Genomic DNA, 19,487 nt, shown 5'->3' on the forward strand with positions numbered 1-19,487 from the left:
AGGATTATTAAACTCTTAATTAAAATCCTCCTCATTTTTTTTTCCTTGCTGCTTGCTTCACTTTTAGTTGAATATGACTGCTATGGAGTACATTGCTGGGTACCTTCTAATAGACTGAGTGATAGAAGAATATCAAAAAGGAGGAAGCTGACTGCTTGTGAACATGAAAATAAAAAGTAACTCAGTGTCTGGTCATTCAGTGGATAACTGTTGCTATGTTGATGATACATCTTTCTGCTGTGTTTTTCATATATCTAAGAATAAAACAGAAAAGTTAAAGTAATTTATATTCCTTTAAGATATATTATTATGACAATCAAATCCACAGACAACGTCTGACACTTGTGTTCCTATTGTCCTCCTTTCTTTGACTTGGATCTTTCAGATTTGGGTTCTTAAACCAATCTGCAATTAATATTTTTACTTCAATATTACATTCATACAAGACCTTTCAATATCAGACTTCAGAATTGATTTTTAATTCACAAGTTCTATTAACTGTTTGTCCAAGTGGAGACCAGTGACAAGCAAGGTTTCTCAAGGGTCAGTATTAGGACCAGTGCTGTTCAACATCTTTGTTGGTGACACGGACAGTGGGTGCACCCTTGGCAAGTTTGACAAAAACATCAAGCTGTATGGTGCAGTTGACACGCTGGAGGGAAGGGGTGCCATTCAGAGGGACCTTGACAGGCTGGAGAGGTGGGCCCATGTAAACCTCCTGAGGTTCAACAAGGCCAAGTGCAAGGTCCTGTACACGGGTTGGGGCAATCCCAAGCACAAATACAGGCTGGGTGGAGAATAGCTTGAGAGCAGCCCTGCTGAGGAGGACTTCCCTGACTGGTGATCAGGAGACTGAGAAGTGCTGCCTTCATAAACATTTTTGAATGCCTGCTGAAAACATAGCTTGCTCCAACATCTGCACATTATGGATACGTCCCTGAGGACAAAACAGTACAGAAAAAAACAAAAAACTTTTAAGGAAAGTTTAATCATAAAGTCCTCACAACTAATAACTTAAAGGGATAAGAAAGCATAAATCAGTATCTCTATAGGTTTTTCTTGCTCCTTGGTGAGACATCATCGATGACTGTAGCACTGTTCAAGTTAATAGAATGTCTAATTATTAGTACTAGAAAAATAACTTACTTTTTTGATGGGTTTTAATGTATGAAAACTGTATGGTAAAATCACAAATTTGGTGTGCATGGAAAAAAAAAGTAGTTTGAAAGCTGTGCAAAATGTCTGTTGGGTAGCCTGAGATGTTAAGATCTAAATATTTTCCAAATGATCTCAGCTAAAAATATAGAAATTGGTATGGTCAGCAGAAGTAGTTGGTCTTAACACTCTGAAAACAAACTGTCTGTTAAAATATGAGGTGCATTTTGTATAACAAGTGTCTCTGAACAGGAAAACTATTTATATGTCACATATAATATAGTAATGCTAGTACAGTGAGAGAATTAACATAAAGGCTGCCTTTCATATACACTTTATTTGCTTTCATTAATCTGAATAATATAATAATTAATAATAAAATTAACTTTTAAATGTGGAAAGTTTTTTGAAAATATTTTGAAAGAGATACAGTTATATCAAAGCTTGGCCATTTTCAGAACATGGCAAAGACAAGAGTTCTTAAAGGTGCACACACATTTCTTGAGACATTTCTTAAGCTAGTAGAAAGAATTTATCTAAAGTTCCACCAAGAACATGGATTTGTGCATCTATAAGTCCTCGTTCAGCACCTTGGTACAGTAGACATCTGTCTGTAGACCTGTTAGATCTCAAGACTTGAAACAATGCCAAAGACTTACAACGGTTCCTGAAACCTGGGGTGAGTATATCCTTATATTCTTCAGCACACATTTGTTTTCCTCCTTCTTCCTCACTTCTACTCATTATGTTTGCCTTCAAATTTCCCTCCTATCTTTAGGTCCTCCTGCTTACAAAATGTACTGTCAAATGTGTGTGTGCTATTTGACTAAGATCAAGGAAAAACGATGCTTGTCTAGAAACTAATGCAGGATGATTACTACTCCTGGGATAAGTAGGTTACCGGTAGTATTTTAGCGAAGTTAAAACATTTTCTCCTCCTATCCTCCTGTCAGAAGATTCATTTAATTCCAATTTCATTTATAATTTGGGAACTCCCAAGTCTTCACTAAGGAACCTAAAGACACAAGTTAGTGAAATTCCATCATTACAGCAAGTTCTGGCAATTTTGCTGAAAGGTTCCAGTAGGTTGGATAGTGATGGTGGAGGAACTGAACTGTACTGGAGAGAGCTGTTTGAATTACTGCTCTGTCTCAGTGCTGCTTGTGAGAGTTTGGTAAGTTAATCTATCATTTGCTGTATTTCCATGAAGGTTTGGATGATTCTGGAAATAGGAAACAGAAGAAGATCTAAAATCTGCCCCCTACCATCCTGAACTAAAGACTGGGTAACTTTTCCATAAAGATCCATGTTCCTTCTTTTAAATGGACTAAGAAAGGAGCTAGTTCTGAATTTGAGACACATTTAAAAAGCCCAAAATTTTAAAGTCAAAGTGAGTATGCAATCCTTCATTTATTCTTTTGTGCCATTTTTTGTACAATGAGATAAGTTAAGGAGGGAGTGGCAGCCTTATCTCTGAATTTTCTTTGCTCTGTCTGGCTTTATATCAACTTTAAAGCTAATCAGATAGTAATGGAAGGACAATTCTTGATTTATACTTCAGGAAATAATACTATACTTAAAAAATCAGAAACAAAGAAGTATAAACATGCACCTCAGAAAGGATTCAGGGCAAAGGTCAAAGTTCTCCTATCAAGTTTAGAATTCTCTTTTACAAGGAATTCAGCTTTCACTCTAGTACTACTATTACTTTTTTTTTTTTTCTGAAGGGTGGCTATGGGTATGTGTGACTGCATACAACATTTCAATCAGATTTGGCCTCTGGAAACAGCCTCTCTGGAGGCAACTCCTGGAAACAAGATTTTTCTGTGGAAGCTCCCTGAGGTGACTCCTAGGCACTGTGGTAACAGCAATAACAATAACAGGAGCAGATGGAAAACCGCAGGGATGGGTTCTCTGATGGCCATATATTTTTTTTTAAGGGGTTTCATGCTGAAGGTAAGATTTTGGGGCCATGAGGTCTTGTTTCAAGCCATATGCTGCCTGCCAAGATATTAGTTGTTTCCTGATCATTTAACCACCTGACACTCTGGCTGAATATTAGAAACTCTTTTCTAATTAAGCCCAAGTGAACTTCATCAGCATAATACTAATAGTTTAAAACAGTAAGAGCTTCAATTTTTTTTTTCCAGATACTTACCCTACTTTTTTTCTGGTGACACAGTACAGTGCTTGGGTGAGTCATCTATTCATAAAGTAAATATTTAAATAAATAATCTGAGAGAAGGGGGCAAGAATGGGACAGAGAGAAGGGGCAGGGGGGTGTTTCCCCATTCTCTTGGTACTGCTTCACCTCATACTTTTAGGCAGGAAGAATCAGTTCCTGAAAGACTTCCTTGTCTTCTATATTGCCAGTCATGGCCTCTGGATACCTTGTGTAATAAAGCTATGTTAATGTGGCTTGGCTTCTTAGCCTGGATCATACCTAGAAGCACTGTACAATTAAGGTAGCTATACTAATCAAGATTCAATTAGAAGTTTATTAGAGCTCTGGCTTCTGTGCTTACTTTGAGAATAGATCAGCAGATACTTTTGGAAAAGTCTGGTCAAGAAGAATAACTCTTCAAATTAAAATTAAGTACATACAAGTTTACTTAGTTAATTATATGCTGAAAATGAAATTCTGCAAAATGCATTTTATATCCCTCTTGATTTTTACAGTCTGTGTCAATATGGACACGTGCATGCAATAATTATGTAACAAGATTTCATAAGAAATTTCTTTTGTGGCATCTAAAAATCACACTCATGAAATAAAAATTCCTTGTTTATGAGCTGACAAGAGTTAAAGATTAAGTATTGCTAGCTACCTGAATCTGTGGTTACTAATTTAGCAATATAACTCTATTGGAGTTCTTATCATGCTCTCAGCTACAGTCTGTGCGATGATGTTCTTGTTTTTGGATCACAGCTAAAAATCCAGAAAAAGGATTTATTTCAGTGAGGTCATCATTACATTCCCAGTTAGTATGTCCATGCTGGTTTATTTAGCCAGTATTTTAATTACCCTGGATATGATGGAAAGATCTTAGATGCCCTGTCAAAAGAACAAAAGGCAGCTATGATTTAGCTATGTAACAAGTGCAGTTTTAGCTCCTTGGAAAGGATTTCATATCTCATTGCTTCTAGGGCTTCAAGAAAATTATATGTGAGTGAGTGCCCAGAACAGGTCCATAATTTTGGTAGTCTTCAGCTAAGGGTTACAGTTAAATGCTAAGTATATCTTTTAATGAGAATAATTGGACACTGGAACAGTCCAAAGAAGGTTAAGATTTTAGAGCCAACATTAACAAAAAGTTAAACAAGCTGCTAGCAAAAGTAATAATGCTTGAACTCCAGAAAGTCTTTTCAAGGCGTCACGTTTTCAAGCTCTCAGTGAGCTTAATTACAGTCTACCTGTAACTTTTGCATTTTTCACTTGTATGTTTGGATTTCATATTGATGTAACCAACTCTAGTGAGGCCCCATTCAGCATGGGATAATAGATCTGCACTCAGGAATAGCAGAGCAAAAGAAACTTCTTGCCCCTATGTATTTGTTTTGAAATTAGCTAACCCCCACAGAACTACTAGAGGAAAATGAGAAATGGGCAAGAAAAGATTTGTTTTCTGCACTGCTAAAAGAGAGAACTGAACGTAGATGGACCAGCTCGTCGTCCCTCAGTTTTCAGCAGGAGACTAACTTGCCAACCCAACTGAGAGCTTTGTCTGGAACTGCCAGGCAGGAATACTGCTTATTTTAAGCAGTCATGGAGAGATATTCTTGGCTGACTGTCAAGCATCTATGGCAACTGGCTAAAGCCGCACCTGCACCTGTGCAAGGAATATCATCCATTATTCAGAAAGACCTGCAATGAATTTATTTTGCGTGAAAGCAAGAATAAGCTGCTATGTAGTGTGTTAATTTTTGCTGGGGACCTCTTGTGGTATTGCAATCCTTTCTGCAAATCAGAGAACAAGCTGGTCCCTCAGGTAGCCTTGTACCCTTTAAAAATCAAATTACAGCAGATCTCAATGCACTAGCTAAGATAAATTTTTGTTAACACAGGTAAGAAATGGTGGAAATATCTATAGGTGGAGCAAGAAGGTCTTGAGTGGAATTGGAAAAGTAGTGGTACTAAATGCAGATGCATTACAGAGAGCTGTGTTGATTTTGTTTAACCCCTGATAAAACTTGGGCAGGAAGAGTTACCATGGCAACAAGGTCCAAATCAGGCTAGCATGAACTAAAGGCTGAGATAACACAATCCCATTTTTAGCATGTGAAAAGGTGGAAAATCACTGATGATCACACTGAAGATGGAAAGAACACAATCTCAAACTACTTACCTGTAGGTCAACAGCTGAAAGTAAAGAATGCCAGCAAGAAGACCATTTTGTGAGCGACCCCCTCCACCCCCAATAATTACAAATCAATAAGAATTTCATGACATGTAAAAATATCAACATATAAAAGTGACAATGCTGGGTGTTTCTATCCTTTTCAAGGTATAGTCCTGAAATCAAAATATTATTGTTAAAAGTCATCATACAACACATATTTTTTATCTGTAAGAATACTGTGACCAGAAATGCATTTGCCAGCTATGTGTTCAGGAGCTCTGCCTTTTCTACTCCAATTCTTCTGCGGCACTTTGCAGGATCATCCCCAAATATTTACTATTATAGACTAACTATGCTGGATCAAAATATGATGTCACGTCCTCCTATATGTAAAGTGTTGAAATCAATAGGATATTATTGCTTTACAAGCCAGTAGTAGCCCATACAGCCAGATCCCATAAAGGATGTGCCACAGAAAAGTGACATTGAAGGTCTACGACTACGAGGTGTCTGCTGCAGCTATGGTAATCTAAAGTAGAATCTCAACAGGGACCAGGGAGGGGCAGTAAGCCAGTGGGCCAAAAGTATACTCAGTTCTTGGCAAAAGACTCTTACAATTGCATCTTCTCCTTAAATGGACTACCAATGTACCACACTTCTGTCTAACTCAGGTGTTACCAGATAATATACAGTCATTACCAGGACAAGAGCATGTTGCCAGTCTTGTCTCCTTTCTCAATGGTGGAAGTATTTTTTTCAAAGACAAAACTGTGGGTAATTATATTATTTCAAAAGAAATAAATGTATCCAGAAGGATGTTCAGTGTAATCTACTGGGCAAGAACCATAAAAGCCTGGGGGTCTTGGCATCACATTGACACCTGAGGAGTCTATTTGTAATTCAGCAGCAGGTACAACATGGAAGATCACTTCCATCTTGTCTAGGTGGCAGCATATGTTTTCTCATAAGAAATGTGAAGGTTATTCAGGCAAAGTGCCTCTGTCAACAGATTCTTTGTGAAGAGCAGATTGAATATTTCATGGGGACATTTTACTGACAGATTTGTTGTCAGTCTTGGCTTCCTGCCCTAAAGACGCTTCTTTGATTGAATGGCAATGTCATTGTTCTGAGTAGCCACACTCTGGATTAAAGTTTTCTTTCATCAAACATTATACCTGCTATGCATGTTTAAAGTGTTCTGATTTATTAGCAGCTACTCTGCAACTGTAAAATTGGTATTGTGCTGCATTTAGGATTGAGGTTTAACTATGGAATATGAAAGACAGGCATACCAGAAACAATAATTTGTCAGACAAACCACTGGACTGTAAAAGTGTAATGTTATTCAAGGAACTATGCTTTCCTTACATAAAATTGGAAATCCTGCAAGTATCAGTTTAGCTGTCTTCATGGCTGTTGCTGTGTGACCATAGCTACTATCTACAGTTCCTGGTATTTAGCAGTACTGAATACTGGTGACATAGTTTAATATTTCACTGAATTTTCCTTCATTAAGATTACTGACAAAAGCCTCTAAGGTGAAAGTAAGCACAGAAAAGGTTACCTGAACTCTTGCCAGGACAACCATTTACACATTACCATATGAATAAAAATGTAACTATAGTGTATCTACTGTGTCCTGAAAACAAAATAATTCCAGGCAGAAACACTACCAAGCATCAAGTTCAACAAAGCACTTTGCTGAGGAAATAAAATCAACACTGCTAATAAATAATACAATAGACTAGCTTCTCCAAACAGTTTAAAACATGGTGTCTCAGAAAATAGATACTATTTAAGAGTAAATACACATATATATATATGTATATTTCAAAAGCAGTAAGGTAGCTTAATGTTTGAACAGCTCTGCACCAATAGGTAGTGAAGTCATGGGAAGGTGAAATTCACTCCTCTAATTTTATATAACCAAACAGAGAGTGTTTTTGCTGCTCAGCTGGATTCTCAAGAGCTGCTACAGTAACAGCCATCATGGGACCCTAATGTACCCAGCATTACCAAGTGAAATACCAATGAACAATGAAGCAGCGCTGTCTAATGTAAGAAATGAAGTTAATTACCTTTCTCTATTTCACTTTGAAAGGACAATTTTCGTCTTCGTAGTTTGCAGTTATCACCATCCGTATCATTAGTAGTTTGTGATCTTATTATGAGGTCAGACTTGATTAATAAAATATGAAACACAATGACAGATTAGTCCCATCTAAAGAGAGCAGGTTTTCAATATGTGATTGACTGTTAATCATGTTCAAGTTTTAAGAAAGGCAGTATTACACAAGTCAGTTTGCATCAACCTCTCCATCCCAACTAATGGTATTGCTCAATACTAATGTTAAAATGTTCATGCAGATTGAGAAAAACCAACAATGTCACCACCTGATAGTCAAATAAAAGTTTCCTGATAATAAGTTTACATGGAAAGACGTGTGTTCATCTGTTATCAGTTTCCTGAACTTGCACAAATGTGGTTAAGTAACCTTAGAGAAATTACTGAAAAAAATTAAATAACCTCTAACAGAGAATGGACACTACTGCAAGAAGTAATGTGGTAACTGATTGTAATTAGATTTACATGTAACTATATTATATTTATTAGATTTATAATGGTAATGATTCTAAAGCTAACATTTTACAACGATAAATATATGGCTGAAAAACACTTTACCCTTCATTATTTTATCTTTCTAGACCCACCCTTCCTCTCTATCAGATTCAGTTCATTCAGATATTTATTTCCATAGCAGAATATAATGTTGTCTTTTTCTATCCATCTTATAGAAGACAGATGTGCTTCTTTTCTTTTTTCCATAATAAATGCAAGATGCATTTAACTCTTCTTTCTATGTATTTAAAACTGAGAAATTTACAAATAAGCAAATGTAATACCAGTGATGTTCTTTGTGTACATACCCATGGCATTGGCTTCAGCCTACTTCCCTTCCCTGTGCTACTGAGGTTTCCCATATCACTCAAGTAAGCAGATTTGCATGTGGGAGAAGGGCAGAGGGAAAGAAGTGGGAAGTGTTTACATCTTTCTCTATTCCCTTCATTGTAAACCTGGTGGGTAAGGTGCTTCAGTGGTGGCCCACTGGTAGAATAACTGCAGGAAGAAAAAGGCACTTTTACATAAATAGGAGGACAGGAGCAGAAGTTGAGGCAGAAGACCTATTATTCAGATAACAAATCTGGATCTGAGTGATGTTTTGAAGATCAGAACGTGCTTAACACTTCTTTTGAGGGATGATAGTCTGGATTGCAATCGACAGTGGAAGGCAAATAGAATTGGTAGAGAAAACTGTGATTTTGCAAGTACAGGGGCATGGGTGAGCCTGTACTCCCTTCCCTGTCTCTGTGAAGTCTAGCAATTTTTTCTTAGTGACTGGTACAGCAGTAAGAAATAACGACTGAACAACAGGACCTTCTTTCTGTATTCTACACCACAACAGAGAAGATGAAATTTTGTTTCAATTTTGTCAGATCTAAGGAAATGATAAAACACTGATGACAATGTAATTGTAGGAAATATTTGCTCAGACTAAAATCATTAATGTGAATTTATCCTCAAGGAATTTTTCAAATATGTGGACTTTCAGTTTTAACTTAAATTTATCACTAGACTATACATTCATTTTCTTATATTTCACATGTAATTAATAATTATGACCTTTTCAATAAACACAAAAGGATGACTTTTAAAATAAAGAATAGAATTGATCTTTCATTTTCAGAACCACCTTTTGTTTAAAAAAACGCTCAGCATAAAAAGAAGTGCTATTTCTTGTCAGAAATTATATTTGTTTTAATTTTTTAAACTAAAGATCCACATATGATTAGCAAAGATGTTCCTATCATTTACTGCCCAAAACTTAGCATTCTTTGTCTCCTTGTTTCTTAGAAGGCCTTTGAGGCCAAGTTATTTTAGTTCCTTCTCACTGAACCTCTATTTTACCTGAAAAGTATAGTCAGAAACCACAAAACAGCAGTATTTCAGAAATAATGAAATCTAAACTAGTTGTTCTGTGGGCAGTGTAGTCCATGTTTGGTGGCCACTGCTGGTGTACTCTGCAACTTCCTAGGGAAGTGCCCATCGGCACAAGCTGGGCAATAGCCTTTCTCCTCTCCCCTTCTGGCCGAACCTCCTCTTTCTTTCCCAGTGCAGACTGACTCTGTCAGTATGAGATAAGGAGACACTGGTAATTCTTCTGCTTTCTTGAAGATGCAAAAGGGGACACTTCGAAGAGTCACTGTGGGAAAAAGAGACTAAGAAATCCTGCAAATCTGAAGACTGAATGAAATTTGATAAGTCCCTTGCCTCCTTTTAGTCTCCTAGAAGGCAGAGTGCCCTCCATGATAAGAGAATTAACAATTCATGTTTGAAAAGCAATTAAATATTTTCTATTGTTAAACATAGAATGAATCTGGATAATCTGATTTATCTTTATTTTATGGCTGTAGTGTCAAAAGTTCCCCTTGTAGTGACCCAGGCTATAGTCATCTGAAAAAAACATATTTTCCATGGCTTTAACAAAATATCCAAAATCCCTCTGGCTGAAACTTTAATACTATTTAAATATAGAACCAAATCCTGTTAGATTAAGATCATCTGAATCATTTCATTGAGTTCTGCTGAGTTTAACTGACTTCAGTAGGAGCAATCAGGTGAGTATATTTTTTTAAAATAGGATTTGGCCTCAGGCTTTTAGCCTTTAATTTTGCTAACCTTGTTTTTTCAATTGCTATTTTCAAGTTTTGTTACTGTGGGACAGATTCAGCTCAATATTAAGAAAAAAATAACTTATTATATGTACCTTTGCAGTTTCATCTCTCAGATTAAAAGTCAGTTCTAGATTGGTAAGGAAGAGATCAGAAAATTCAGGGTACATATCCAAAACTTCTAGTAGATCTTCTCGCTGGATCTTATGCAAGTCACAGTAAGTTAAAGCTCTCACATCTGCATTTGACTTTCCTGGTTTTGCATAAAGATGTACCATCTCTCCAAAAATATCATTTTTCCCTGCAGAAAGAAAATTAGATGGAGATTATTATTTTAAACATGAATAAGCCATTCAAAGAATGATGTATTTCTTTATGATAATGGTGTAGAATACTTGATTTTACATGAAGCGATACAATCAGACTACCATTGCACATATGTTGTTGTAAATAAAAAGTATTACTTTTAAGTATTAAAAGTAAAATTAATAAAATAAATGAAATTACATAGACATATAAATGGACTAAGTGAAATAAAAACTAGTTTCATCAGAGTTTTTCTTCAGTTCCATCAAAAAAGCATTACTAGAGCAGGTTCCTTTTTCCTTTCTTGTAAAAACATTATTTGCTGATTTAAATAATTTTCTTATGATGACAAAGATGTAATTTCTGTTGTTCAGTAAAGCCCAGGACCTATCTGGCCTGGAATCTCATTTGGTTAAGAATTAAATGAAGAAACTGTGCATACTTGAAATATATTTTAATAGAAAATGACTTAGTTTTAATATTTTTCATAGGAAATGCAAAACTTCCAAGATGGGGAAGTTGTTTTTTAAGAAGCTCTTTAAACATAGATGCTTCTATTTTGATACTATTACAGTTCTTTCCATCAATGTTGACACATTTGCAGTACTTGTTTGCTAAAATTGTAATCTCTATTTAATTGCTAATTTTCCCCAAATCTGCACCTAACCTTCACCAATGCAGAGCAGCTGCAGCCATAGACCAGTGAAAATATGCTACAAACTAGTTGCAGAGCTTACCTGCAAAATGGGGTTTGGAGGGAGACTGGGAAGACACTTGTGGAAAAGAATAGTGGTCATAGCAACTGAGAAATAGTAGAATGGTAAAAAAGAATACGGGGTGATTTTACCTCTCTATTAAACATTTGTGACTTTTATATTAAGTTACTGCAAGTAGTTCTGGCTTCTCCATTTTCTAAAAAGAAAAGCTGAAAACTGGGTGATCAAGCAGCTAAAAGATGCAAAAAATAATTTAAGGGCTGATTTACAGTGAGGATGTTAAAGAGCATAGTCTATTTAGTTATCAACAGGAAGATTAAGAGGTAACCTGATTATAGTGCATTTATCCTTACAGGGAGGAAAAATTACTTGGTACTAAAGGCTTCTAGAATACAATAATCAATGCGTAGCATGAACCAATGGAAAGAAATGAAGCAAGATAATTTTATATTGGAAATAAAGGACAGATTTTTACCAATAAAAAAGATTAACTATGGAAATAAACTGCCAAGAAAAGTGATCACTTTTTCATCTTGTTACATCCTCAGATCAAACCCCATTGCTTTTCTTTCATCAAACACAGTTCATTAGACACAACAGATAGTTAAAGGTATAAAATTTAACAGGAGTCAGTGATGTAACAGAGGTTAGCCAATATAATCTAATAGTCCTTCTAGCCTTAATGTTTATGAATGCAGAGGTCCCTATTCAATGCATAGAATACCTTCTCTGCAATATGACTACAGACACAATTGCAGTATTTTCATATCTCTTCTGCAAAGCTGAAAGAGATGGTAGATACTGTGAGGTTCACAACCACTGTATTTTCTAAGGATTTGGCACAGAATTACTGTTGTCAGGTCAATACTGAGCAGACCTTACTCATCAGCATCAGACAGTGCTGATGAGCTTAGGAAAACAGGGGGACAAAACCAACATTTCTCAGAACTCTTTGATTTCTGTGATGAAGTTGCAATACTTATTCAGGGTGTAAACTTCATCCATACTACCTCTGTTGGACTGAAGTCTTTTCAACTCCAGAGGACAAAGCATTGAGTGTTTTCTTTGTCCATCTCTGTGCATAGGTTTTTCAGAAAAAAAAAATTAACTAAAAATGTTTGCCTAAGCATTGATAATCTTTGTTAGGTTTCTGTATGATTTCACTGCAGAGTGATTTTCATTTGTATTATCTTCTGTCTATTTTCAGCAGATTCTTCAAGATACCACAGACTTGCTGAGTGGAGCCAGCTATCAGGCAGGCTCCTGCCTCATGGGTTGTGCAACAGATGTGGGCCCACAGAGCAGTTCCTTTTGGCTGTGGTTGTGCACAACTGTATCTGTTTTTGTTTGGACCACCATTCCCTGGGAGAGCAGGTCTCCAATCTGCGGCCCCTGGTATGAGGAGCTGTAGGCTGGAAGAGATGCAGGGGCGTTGCACTGCAAATATCTGGGTCCTGCTCTGCAGTGTAAGCACAGGAATCTGATGTGCATAACATCAGTCTCCATCCTTGGTCCAGGAAAAAATTAATGAGTTAATAAACTTGCTAGATTTTCTAGCAAGCATATGAATGATGTTACAGCTGGTGTAGGTTTCCGTACAGCAAAATCCTCACTCATCTACTCAATTATTCTTTGTGTTCTTATTACCTGATATTAAATTGGAGAAGCAAATCAGTAGTCTTGTTTAGGTAGGGTTTTAGTTATTTTACTTTTAAAATTGCTGTAGCTAATGAAGTCTTATTGGTTCCACATAAAAACCATCACCAGCTGCAGATGAGCTCCCAGCTGAATTGAACATTGCTCTGAGCCATGTTCACTGGGAAAGAAAACAAGGAACTCCCCATGCTATACAAACAAGAACATGTTGATAAGAAATATAAGGGAAACACTGGTGTTATTACACTTAAATATCAATCTAGATCAGATTAATCTGTTATTATCTTCCTTTTCTAAATGCTCAATGGGCAGAAGCAGAGATTTCTGAAAAGCTCTAGAAGACATTTTGAATGCCTAAAGCAGATACATGTTTTTCTCCAGTTATCATACAGGAGGTCTATGTGTCTCATTACCCTCATATACTGTTCAATAAAAGAGTGTCCTTGACTTTGGTTCTTGTAGCATAATCAGAACTGCAGTAATTTGATATCTACTTGCCTCAACTTGCAGCTTACCACTTACCTACCGATAAATCTGACTCACTCTCGCTCTTACATTTTATATATCGAAAGATGCGGGCTCTTTGGTGCACATGAATTATTGCAGTAGTGTAGACTTTGCTTCTTAAACAAATTATTTCTCTGCTTGATTTTAAATAACAGTGACTAAAACATTTACAAATTTCCTTCCCAAGGAACAACAATGGATATTTCTTTTCAATCCCCTGACTCTTTTGACATGCCTTGTAGTAATCTACTTACCAAGAATGGCTACAACAATGTCACTCTTAAGGATTTCAATGGAGCCTCTTGACACAAAGTAAAGAGCAGTGAGAACATCTCCACAGTGTACTAAAGTGTCTCCAGGAGGTGCATGTGTTGTCTTAAATTTCATAGCCAAAGCTCGAAGACAGCCTTTGCTGGCTCCCCGGAAAGCTTTGCAATTCTGAAGCAGATTTTGGTTGAGATGCAGGCAAATGTCAGCTTGTAAGCATTCTGGAAACCCCTTCAGGACCTGGAAAGACAAGCATAAGGATTTCATGTGAATGCTGTGAAAGTTGCTTTATATAATTTTTATATTTTCCTCCTGGACAGAAAGAAAGAAGTGTGACATACAAATAGAGGTGGCCCTAAGATCTGTCAGAGTATTACAATTCAACAAGTGCATAGTGTAATCTATATTACAAAGTTTATACAATGTGAATACTAATGTACATACTAACCTACGTAGTGGTTACAACAGTTGTTATTAAGATTTCTTTCATTGCAAGAAATGGCATCAAGGTATATGAATTAATATACTGCAGTAAAATAACAAACAAGGCAGCTAAAGGGAGAGTCTTGACTAAATTTAACGTATTTGGGCAAATACATCTACTTCGTTTTTATCAATTATAAAAGTACTACATTTAATCTAAGAGGTTTTTTTTTTTCTGAAATAACAGTGACATTTGTAAAATGAGAACTATCTGACAAGATCAGATATTTTCAGCAAGAGTGTCTTTTAATAGGATTTTCATGTTAAAGATATTCTGCTTGCTTAGAATTTTGTCTGAAAAAGCAACACATACCACTGAAACAATGATGTTATGCAGATTTACACAGGCAGATGATTAGTTCAGCGAACTACAGGGCTAGTTGATCCTTGCTCATCTCTTACTCAGAACAATGGGAGTTTGCCTGAAGTAGAACCACAGAATTCCTCTTGGGTACCATGGTAACATATTAATTTTGCTTAGAAGAAAAAAAGTGAGCTACTTACAACATGGTCATTATGTGTGAGCTTTTCTAAGCTGTCTAGGATCATCTTACCTCTGCTTCTTTTAAAATCCATAAGCATTTCTGCTACTGACTTTTATGGGAATACTGCCCACCTTGTGACCTTGCCCGCTGTGTTAAGGAAAGGCCCTGACACATTATTATGCACCACACTTTCTTTACGTTAAATCCTGTTATTTGCTGTCAATAATGCTAATGGGTCATATGCTTTCCCTGGGACTGGCTACATTTGTTGCATACTTCTAAGGACAAAACATGAACTGATGCTACCAGTCTTATGAACACGTGAATAGGATGTGTCTTTTTGTTATTAGAGCAGTCTATTAATTCATTCCTGTTTATCCTCTGCACTGTTTTTCTACAAACATGTAAATTTTCCTGCACAGAAAAAAAAAAATACACAAAATGCATTCACTTGTTGCTATATTAACTCTTACTTTGGCACAATAAAGCTCTGTGCACTCACTCTTTTTGCATAAAGATATTCACAACTTGTATCCCTTGCTAACGGAAAAGATGAAAACATTTCTGATATGAGGCTTCTGTCCACGCAAGCCAAGCTATGATTTAGAGATGAAATATTAGTACCTTTAACTGAGCTGAAATGTTTCTATGATTGCTAATGGAAATCAATGCTGTGAAATAACAAACAGAATGTTTTAACACACATAGATACAAAATTTTATGAGCTATAGGGCATTGACACATGAAATTTATACATCCTCAGAAAAAGCCAGCATTCAACAGCAATAAGCAAAAGAAAATATGATAAATGAAAAGCTTCTGTGGTGCCACTCTGTTTTCAGTATCTATCACAATACTAGAAATAGCTTAGTATGCAATTTCTCTTTTTATTTTAATGTAACTATCTTGAAATAAAAATATTGTGGATTGTAGCAGCTTATTTACTGAATGATACTGAGGAATTGGTAACCAAATACGTCCAGTTACTGATATAGGTGGAGAAAAATTGCAGGTGTTTATTTTAAAATTGTTCTCTAGTCGTGTGACTAAAGAAGACCTATTTTTGAATTATTTTTTTTGCTATATGCCTATCTGAATGTAAGTTAGAAGAGCTACATTTTTTTCGGATGCAAAAAAGAAAATATATTTTCAGTTAGAATAGTCAGGAGCACAACCTTTGAATAAATTATATTCATTTTTCACATCAACTTCTGTTTATCTCATTTATCAAGGGATTGTACTTTACCATTAAGCAAAAACCATGCAGACCATGTGTGCTGATTTATATTTCTGAAGATACTTTTGGGATTTCTTTAAAGAAACATTTATTTTGGTAAATAATTTATACTTAATATGAAACTGTTCTGAAATCATTGCATATTAGTTAATAGTTATTTATATGCCAACAACATCTGAAAGATACTAGCCCCTGTTCAAGTACCTGCGATTACAAAGTCCCTGCTCCATGGAGCTTACACTCTAAAATAGTTGTTGTTCATCAGAGAGGAAGAACATTTACTCTTTAATACCACAATTGCCAAATATCTCGAAGGAAGAGAGGTGTCTGAGTAACATTGATTTCCAATTGAGTTTTGGAGATTACTCCACTAACACAAGTTTAGAAATGCAAGAAAGAAGCTGATTTGAAGATAAATTTGTTAAAACATTGCTATATACTATATTACTAAAAGAAGCTTACCATATCATGCACATTGTATGTAGTGAGGTATTTAATCCAAGTCAAGTAGCTGACACTATACAGATGTTTCCAAACTAAGTTTTACATTCTGCAGTACAGACAACATCCTGCCAACCCAAGCCTCCATGTACATTTCTAATGTTCAGATTTTCACTACTTTCAGAAAATATTTCTTACTCATAAATTTTTAGCTTATGTTAATAAGGAAGTATCTGATTCCCACAGATATCCTTGATTGTCTTTGTAGAGCAGGAGCAACTGTATTGAAAATCATGTTCTTATAATGTGGCAATCAACAACAGTACATTACACATACAGACAACTCTAAATATTAGAAACTCATCAATGCAGTCTTCAAAATTATGACATTAGCTTAAAAATAATAAAACTTCAAATATTGCATTTCACTTCATTTTTTTTTGTGAGCTTTCAGAGTCTTTAAACACATTTAAGTCACACTCCAATGCGATAAGAAAAACCAACCAACCAACTAAAAGCCAGCATAGTCTTGAAACTATATAAATGCAGGTCTAGGTGATGCAAAAATAAAATAATTTTCAAAAGAAAATTTTGAAAAAATTTTTAAAAGTCAAAATAAAAAATTCAAAAATACTTCAAAACAAAATTTTGAAAATTATAAAGCTAGAATTTATTTTTAAATGGCATTATTCTCAATGACAAATCCAATATTAATAAATAAATTGAATTCAAATAATTTAAATACAGATTTCAGTTCCTCCATTCTTTCCTGACATGTTTCTCTTTTTACATTCGGTATCTCCTCAACAGTGATTCCACTGGATTCTTTTGAGAAAAACCTTGGATTCTCATTGTTAGAATCAGAACTCATGCATAACTCAAGAGACAAAGGCCTTCTAAAAAGGAAATGTAACAAGAAACAAAATATAAAATCAACCTTCCCTCATTTCAAAAAAAAAAAAAAAAAAAAGAAAAGGAGAAAAGGAAAACCAGTTATGACATTGTGGCCATAGGTTCCAGTTGTTTCTCCTTGATAATTATAATGTCCAAGTTCAGTTGCCTCTTCTTGTCTAGAATAAAACTTATTCCATGTCAAATAACATTGGTTTATATACTTGGCATGCTTAGAGAGGAAGAAAGTGTCATTCAGAGAGAAGTAAAACATTTTATGTGGGATAAGTGATTGAAGTTGATGAAGGAATAAGTGAGGACAGTAGGGACATGATTCATATTGCCTTGAAGAATGTGGCCTTTATCAGTGGAGAGGGAGTCCAGCTTCATTAAAATCTCTTTTTAAGATGACAACAAGGTATCACTCATACATGTATCAGACACCTTTGTGGCAACAGAATTGAAGACATCTATGTGCCTTAACCTCAAAAAACTAGCAAATGTTTGGGACAATAACAACTTTGTTTTGTTTGGATAAATGATAAGATTTTTAGATTTTCTCGTCTCAGCTCTGGAACAGGTATTGACATCTGAGAGGAGGGCAGACTTTGTCCTCATTAGGGATCTGCTGGTCAAATTACCGTAGGATAAAGCCCTGGAGGGAAGAGGGGCCCGAGAGTGTTGGTTAATATTCAAGGATCACCTTCTCCAAGCTCAGGAGCGATGCATAACAGTAAAGAGGAAGTTGGGCAAAAATGCAAAAATGCCAGATGGCCTGTATGCATAAAATAAAGAGCTCCCGGACCAACTTAAAAACAAAAAGGAAGCTCACAGAGGGTGGAAGGAAGGACAAGTAGCCTGGGAGGAATATACAGAGATTGTCTGAGTGACAAGGGATCAGGTAAGAAAGGCTAAAGCCCTGACAGAATTAAATCTGACCAGGAAAGTCAAGGGCAACAAGAAAAGCTTCTTTAGGTACATTGGGGACAAAAGGAAGACCAGGGAGAATGTGGGCCATCTCCAGAAGGAAATGGAAGACCTGGTTACCCAGGACATGGAGAAGGCTGAGGTACTTAATGACGTTTTTGCCTCAGTCTTCACCAGCAAGGGCTTTAGCAACCTTGCCCAAGTTGCAGAAAGCAAAAGCAGGGACTAAGAGAATGAAGAACTGCCCACTGTAGAAAAAGAGAAGATTTGAGACCATCTAAAGAACCTGAAGGTGCACAAGTCCATGGGACCTGATGAGATGCATCCGTGGGTCCTGAGGGAACTGGCGGATGAAGTTGCAAAGGTGGTGGATGCCCCATCCCTGGAAACGTTCAAGGCCAGGCTGGCTGAGGCTCTGAGCAACCTGATCGGGTTGGAGATGTCCCTGCCTCTTGCAGGGGCGTTGGACTAGATGACCTTTGAAGGTCCCTTCCAACCCTAACCATTCTATGATTCTATTCTACAGCAAAAAATTCAGAGAATGGTTAAGGTTGGAAGGGACCTCTGGAGGTTCAACCTCCCTGTTCAAGCAGGGCTACCTAGATCTGGTAGCTCAAGACTACGTCCAGATGGCTTTTGAATATCTCCAAGGATGGAAGCTCCATAATCTCTCCAAGCAACTTTGTGCTAGTGCTCACAGTAAAAAAAAAGTGTTTCCCAATGTTTGGATAGTATCTCCTGTTTCAGTTTGTGCCCATTGCTTCTGGTTCTTTCACTGGGCACTACTGAAAAGAGCCTGGCTCCATCTTCTTTACACCCTCCCTTCAGGTATTTGTTCACATTGATGAGATGCCCTGTGAGCCTTCACTTATCCAGGCTGAACAGTCCCAGCTCTCTTGGCCTTTCCTAGTATGAGAGGTGCTCCAGTCCTTGCAGTCAAAGATATTCCTTTAATTCTGGATGTAATCTTCTATTGTACATTTTCTCTGTTGAAATATAGGTGGGATCAAACATTAAATGCCAGGCAGCAGTTGAGGAGAGCACAAGAGAGCTCTCATTTTGTGAGTCTGTTTAGGGTGTGTTGAAACTCATTTTGACCAAGGCTTTCTTGTCCTACAATCAGTCAGACTTCTTCATGAGTGGCAAGTATCCAGCATACAGAGGGAAACATAATGGTAAACTCTGAAGCTCATCTGACACTTTAAGCTGGCATAAACTGAAAGAGGAATTCTGGTCCTTCCTCGCATTATCTGTTTATTTCCACCCTGTTTTGGTGTCTCCACATGAAATGGTTTGAGAAACTGATTCGTGTAAAAACTAACCCAGCAAAATATTTGAGCAGCTG

General features: G+C 36.5%; 1 protein-coding gene across 3 annotated transcripts in view; it reads right to left on the reverse strand.

Moving 5' to 3' along the window:
- Positions 1-19,487, reverse strand: part of KCNH7 (potassium voltage-gated channel subfamily H member 7) — a 236,445-nt gene that overhangs the window by 17,772 nt on the left and 199,186 nt on the right. For all 3 annotated transcript variants that reach the window (XM_086751371.1, XM_086751370.1, XM_086751372.1), the window contains 3 exons: positions 13,666-13,918; positions 10,322-10,527; positions 7,574-7,673 (listed from right to left, as the gene is read on the reverse strand). In XM_086751371.1, coding sequence (XP_086607497.1) covers positions 7,574-7,673; positions 10,322-10,527; positions 13,666-13,918 — 559 coding nt within the window. The remainder of the gene's footprint in view (positions 1-7,573; positions 7,674-10,321; positions 10,528-13,665; positions 13,919-19,487) is intronic.

The sequence above is a fragment of the Chlamydotis macqueenii genome, chromosome 6 (assembly GCF_036417535.1).
Source record: "Chlamydotis macqueenii isolate bChlMac1 chromosome 6, bChlMac1.mat, whole genome shotgun sequence".
Taxonomy (NCBI): domain Eukaryota; kingdom Metazoa; phylum Chordata; class Aves; order Otidiformes; family Otididae; genus Chlamydotis; species Chlamydotis macqueenii.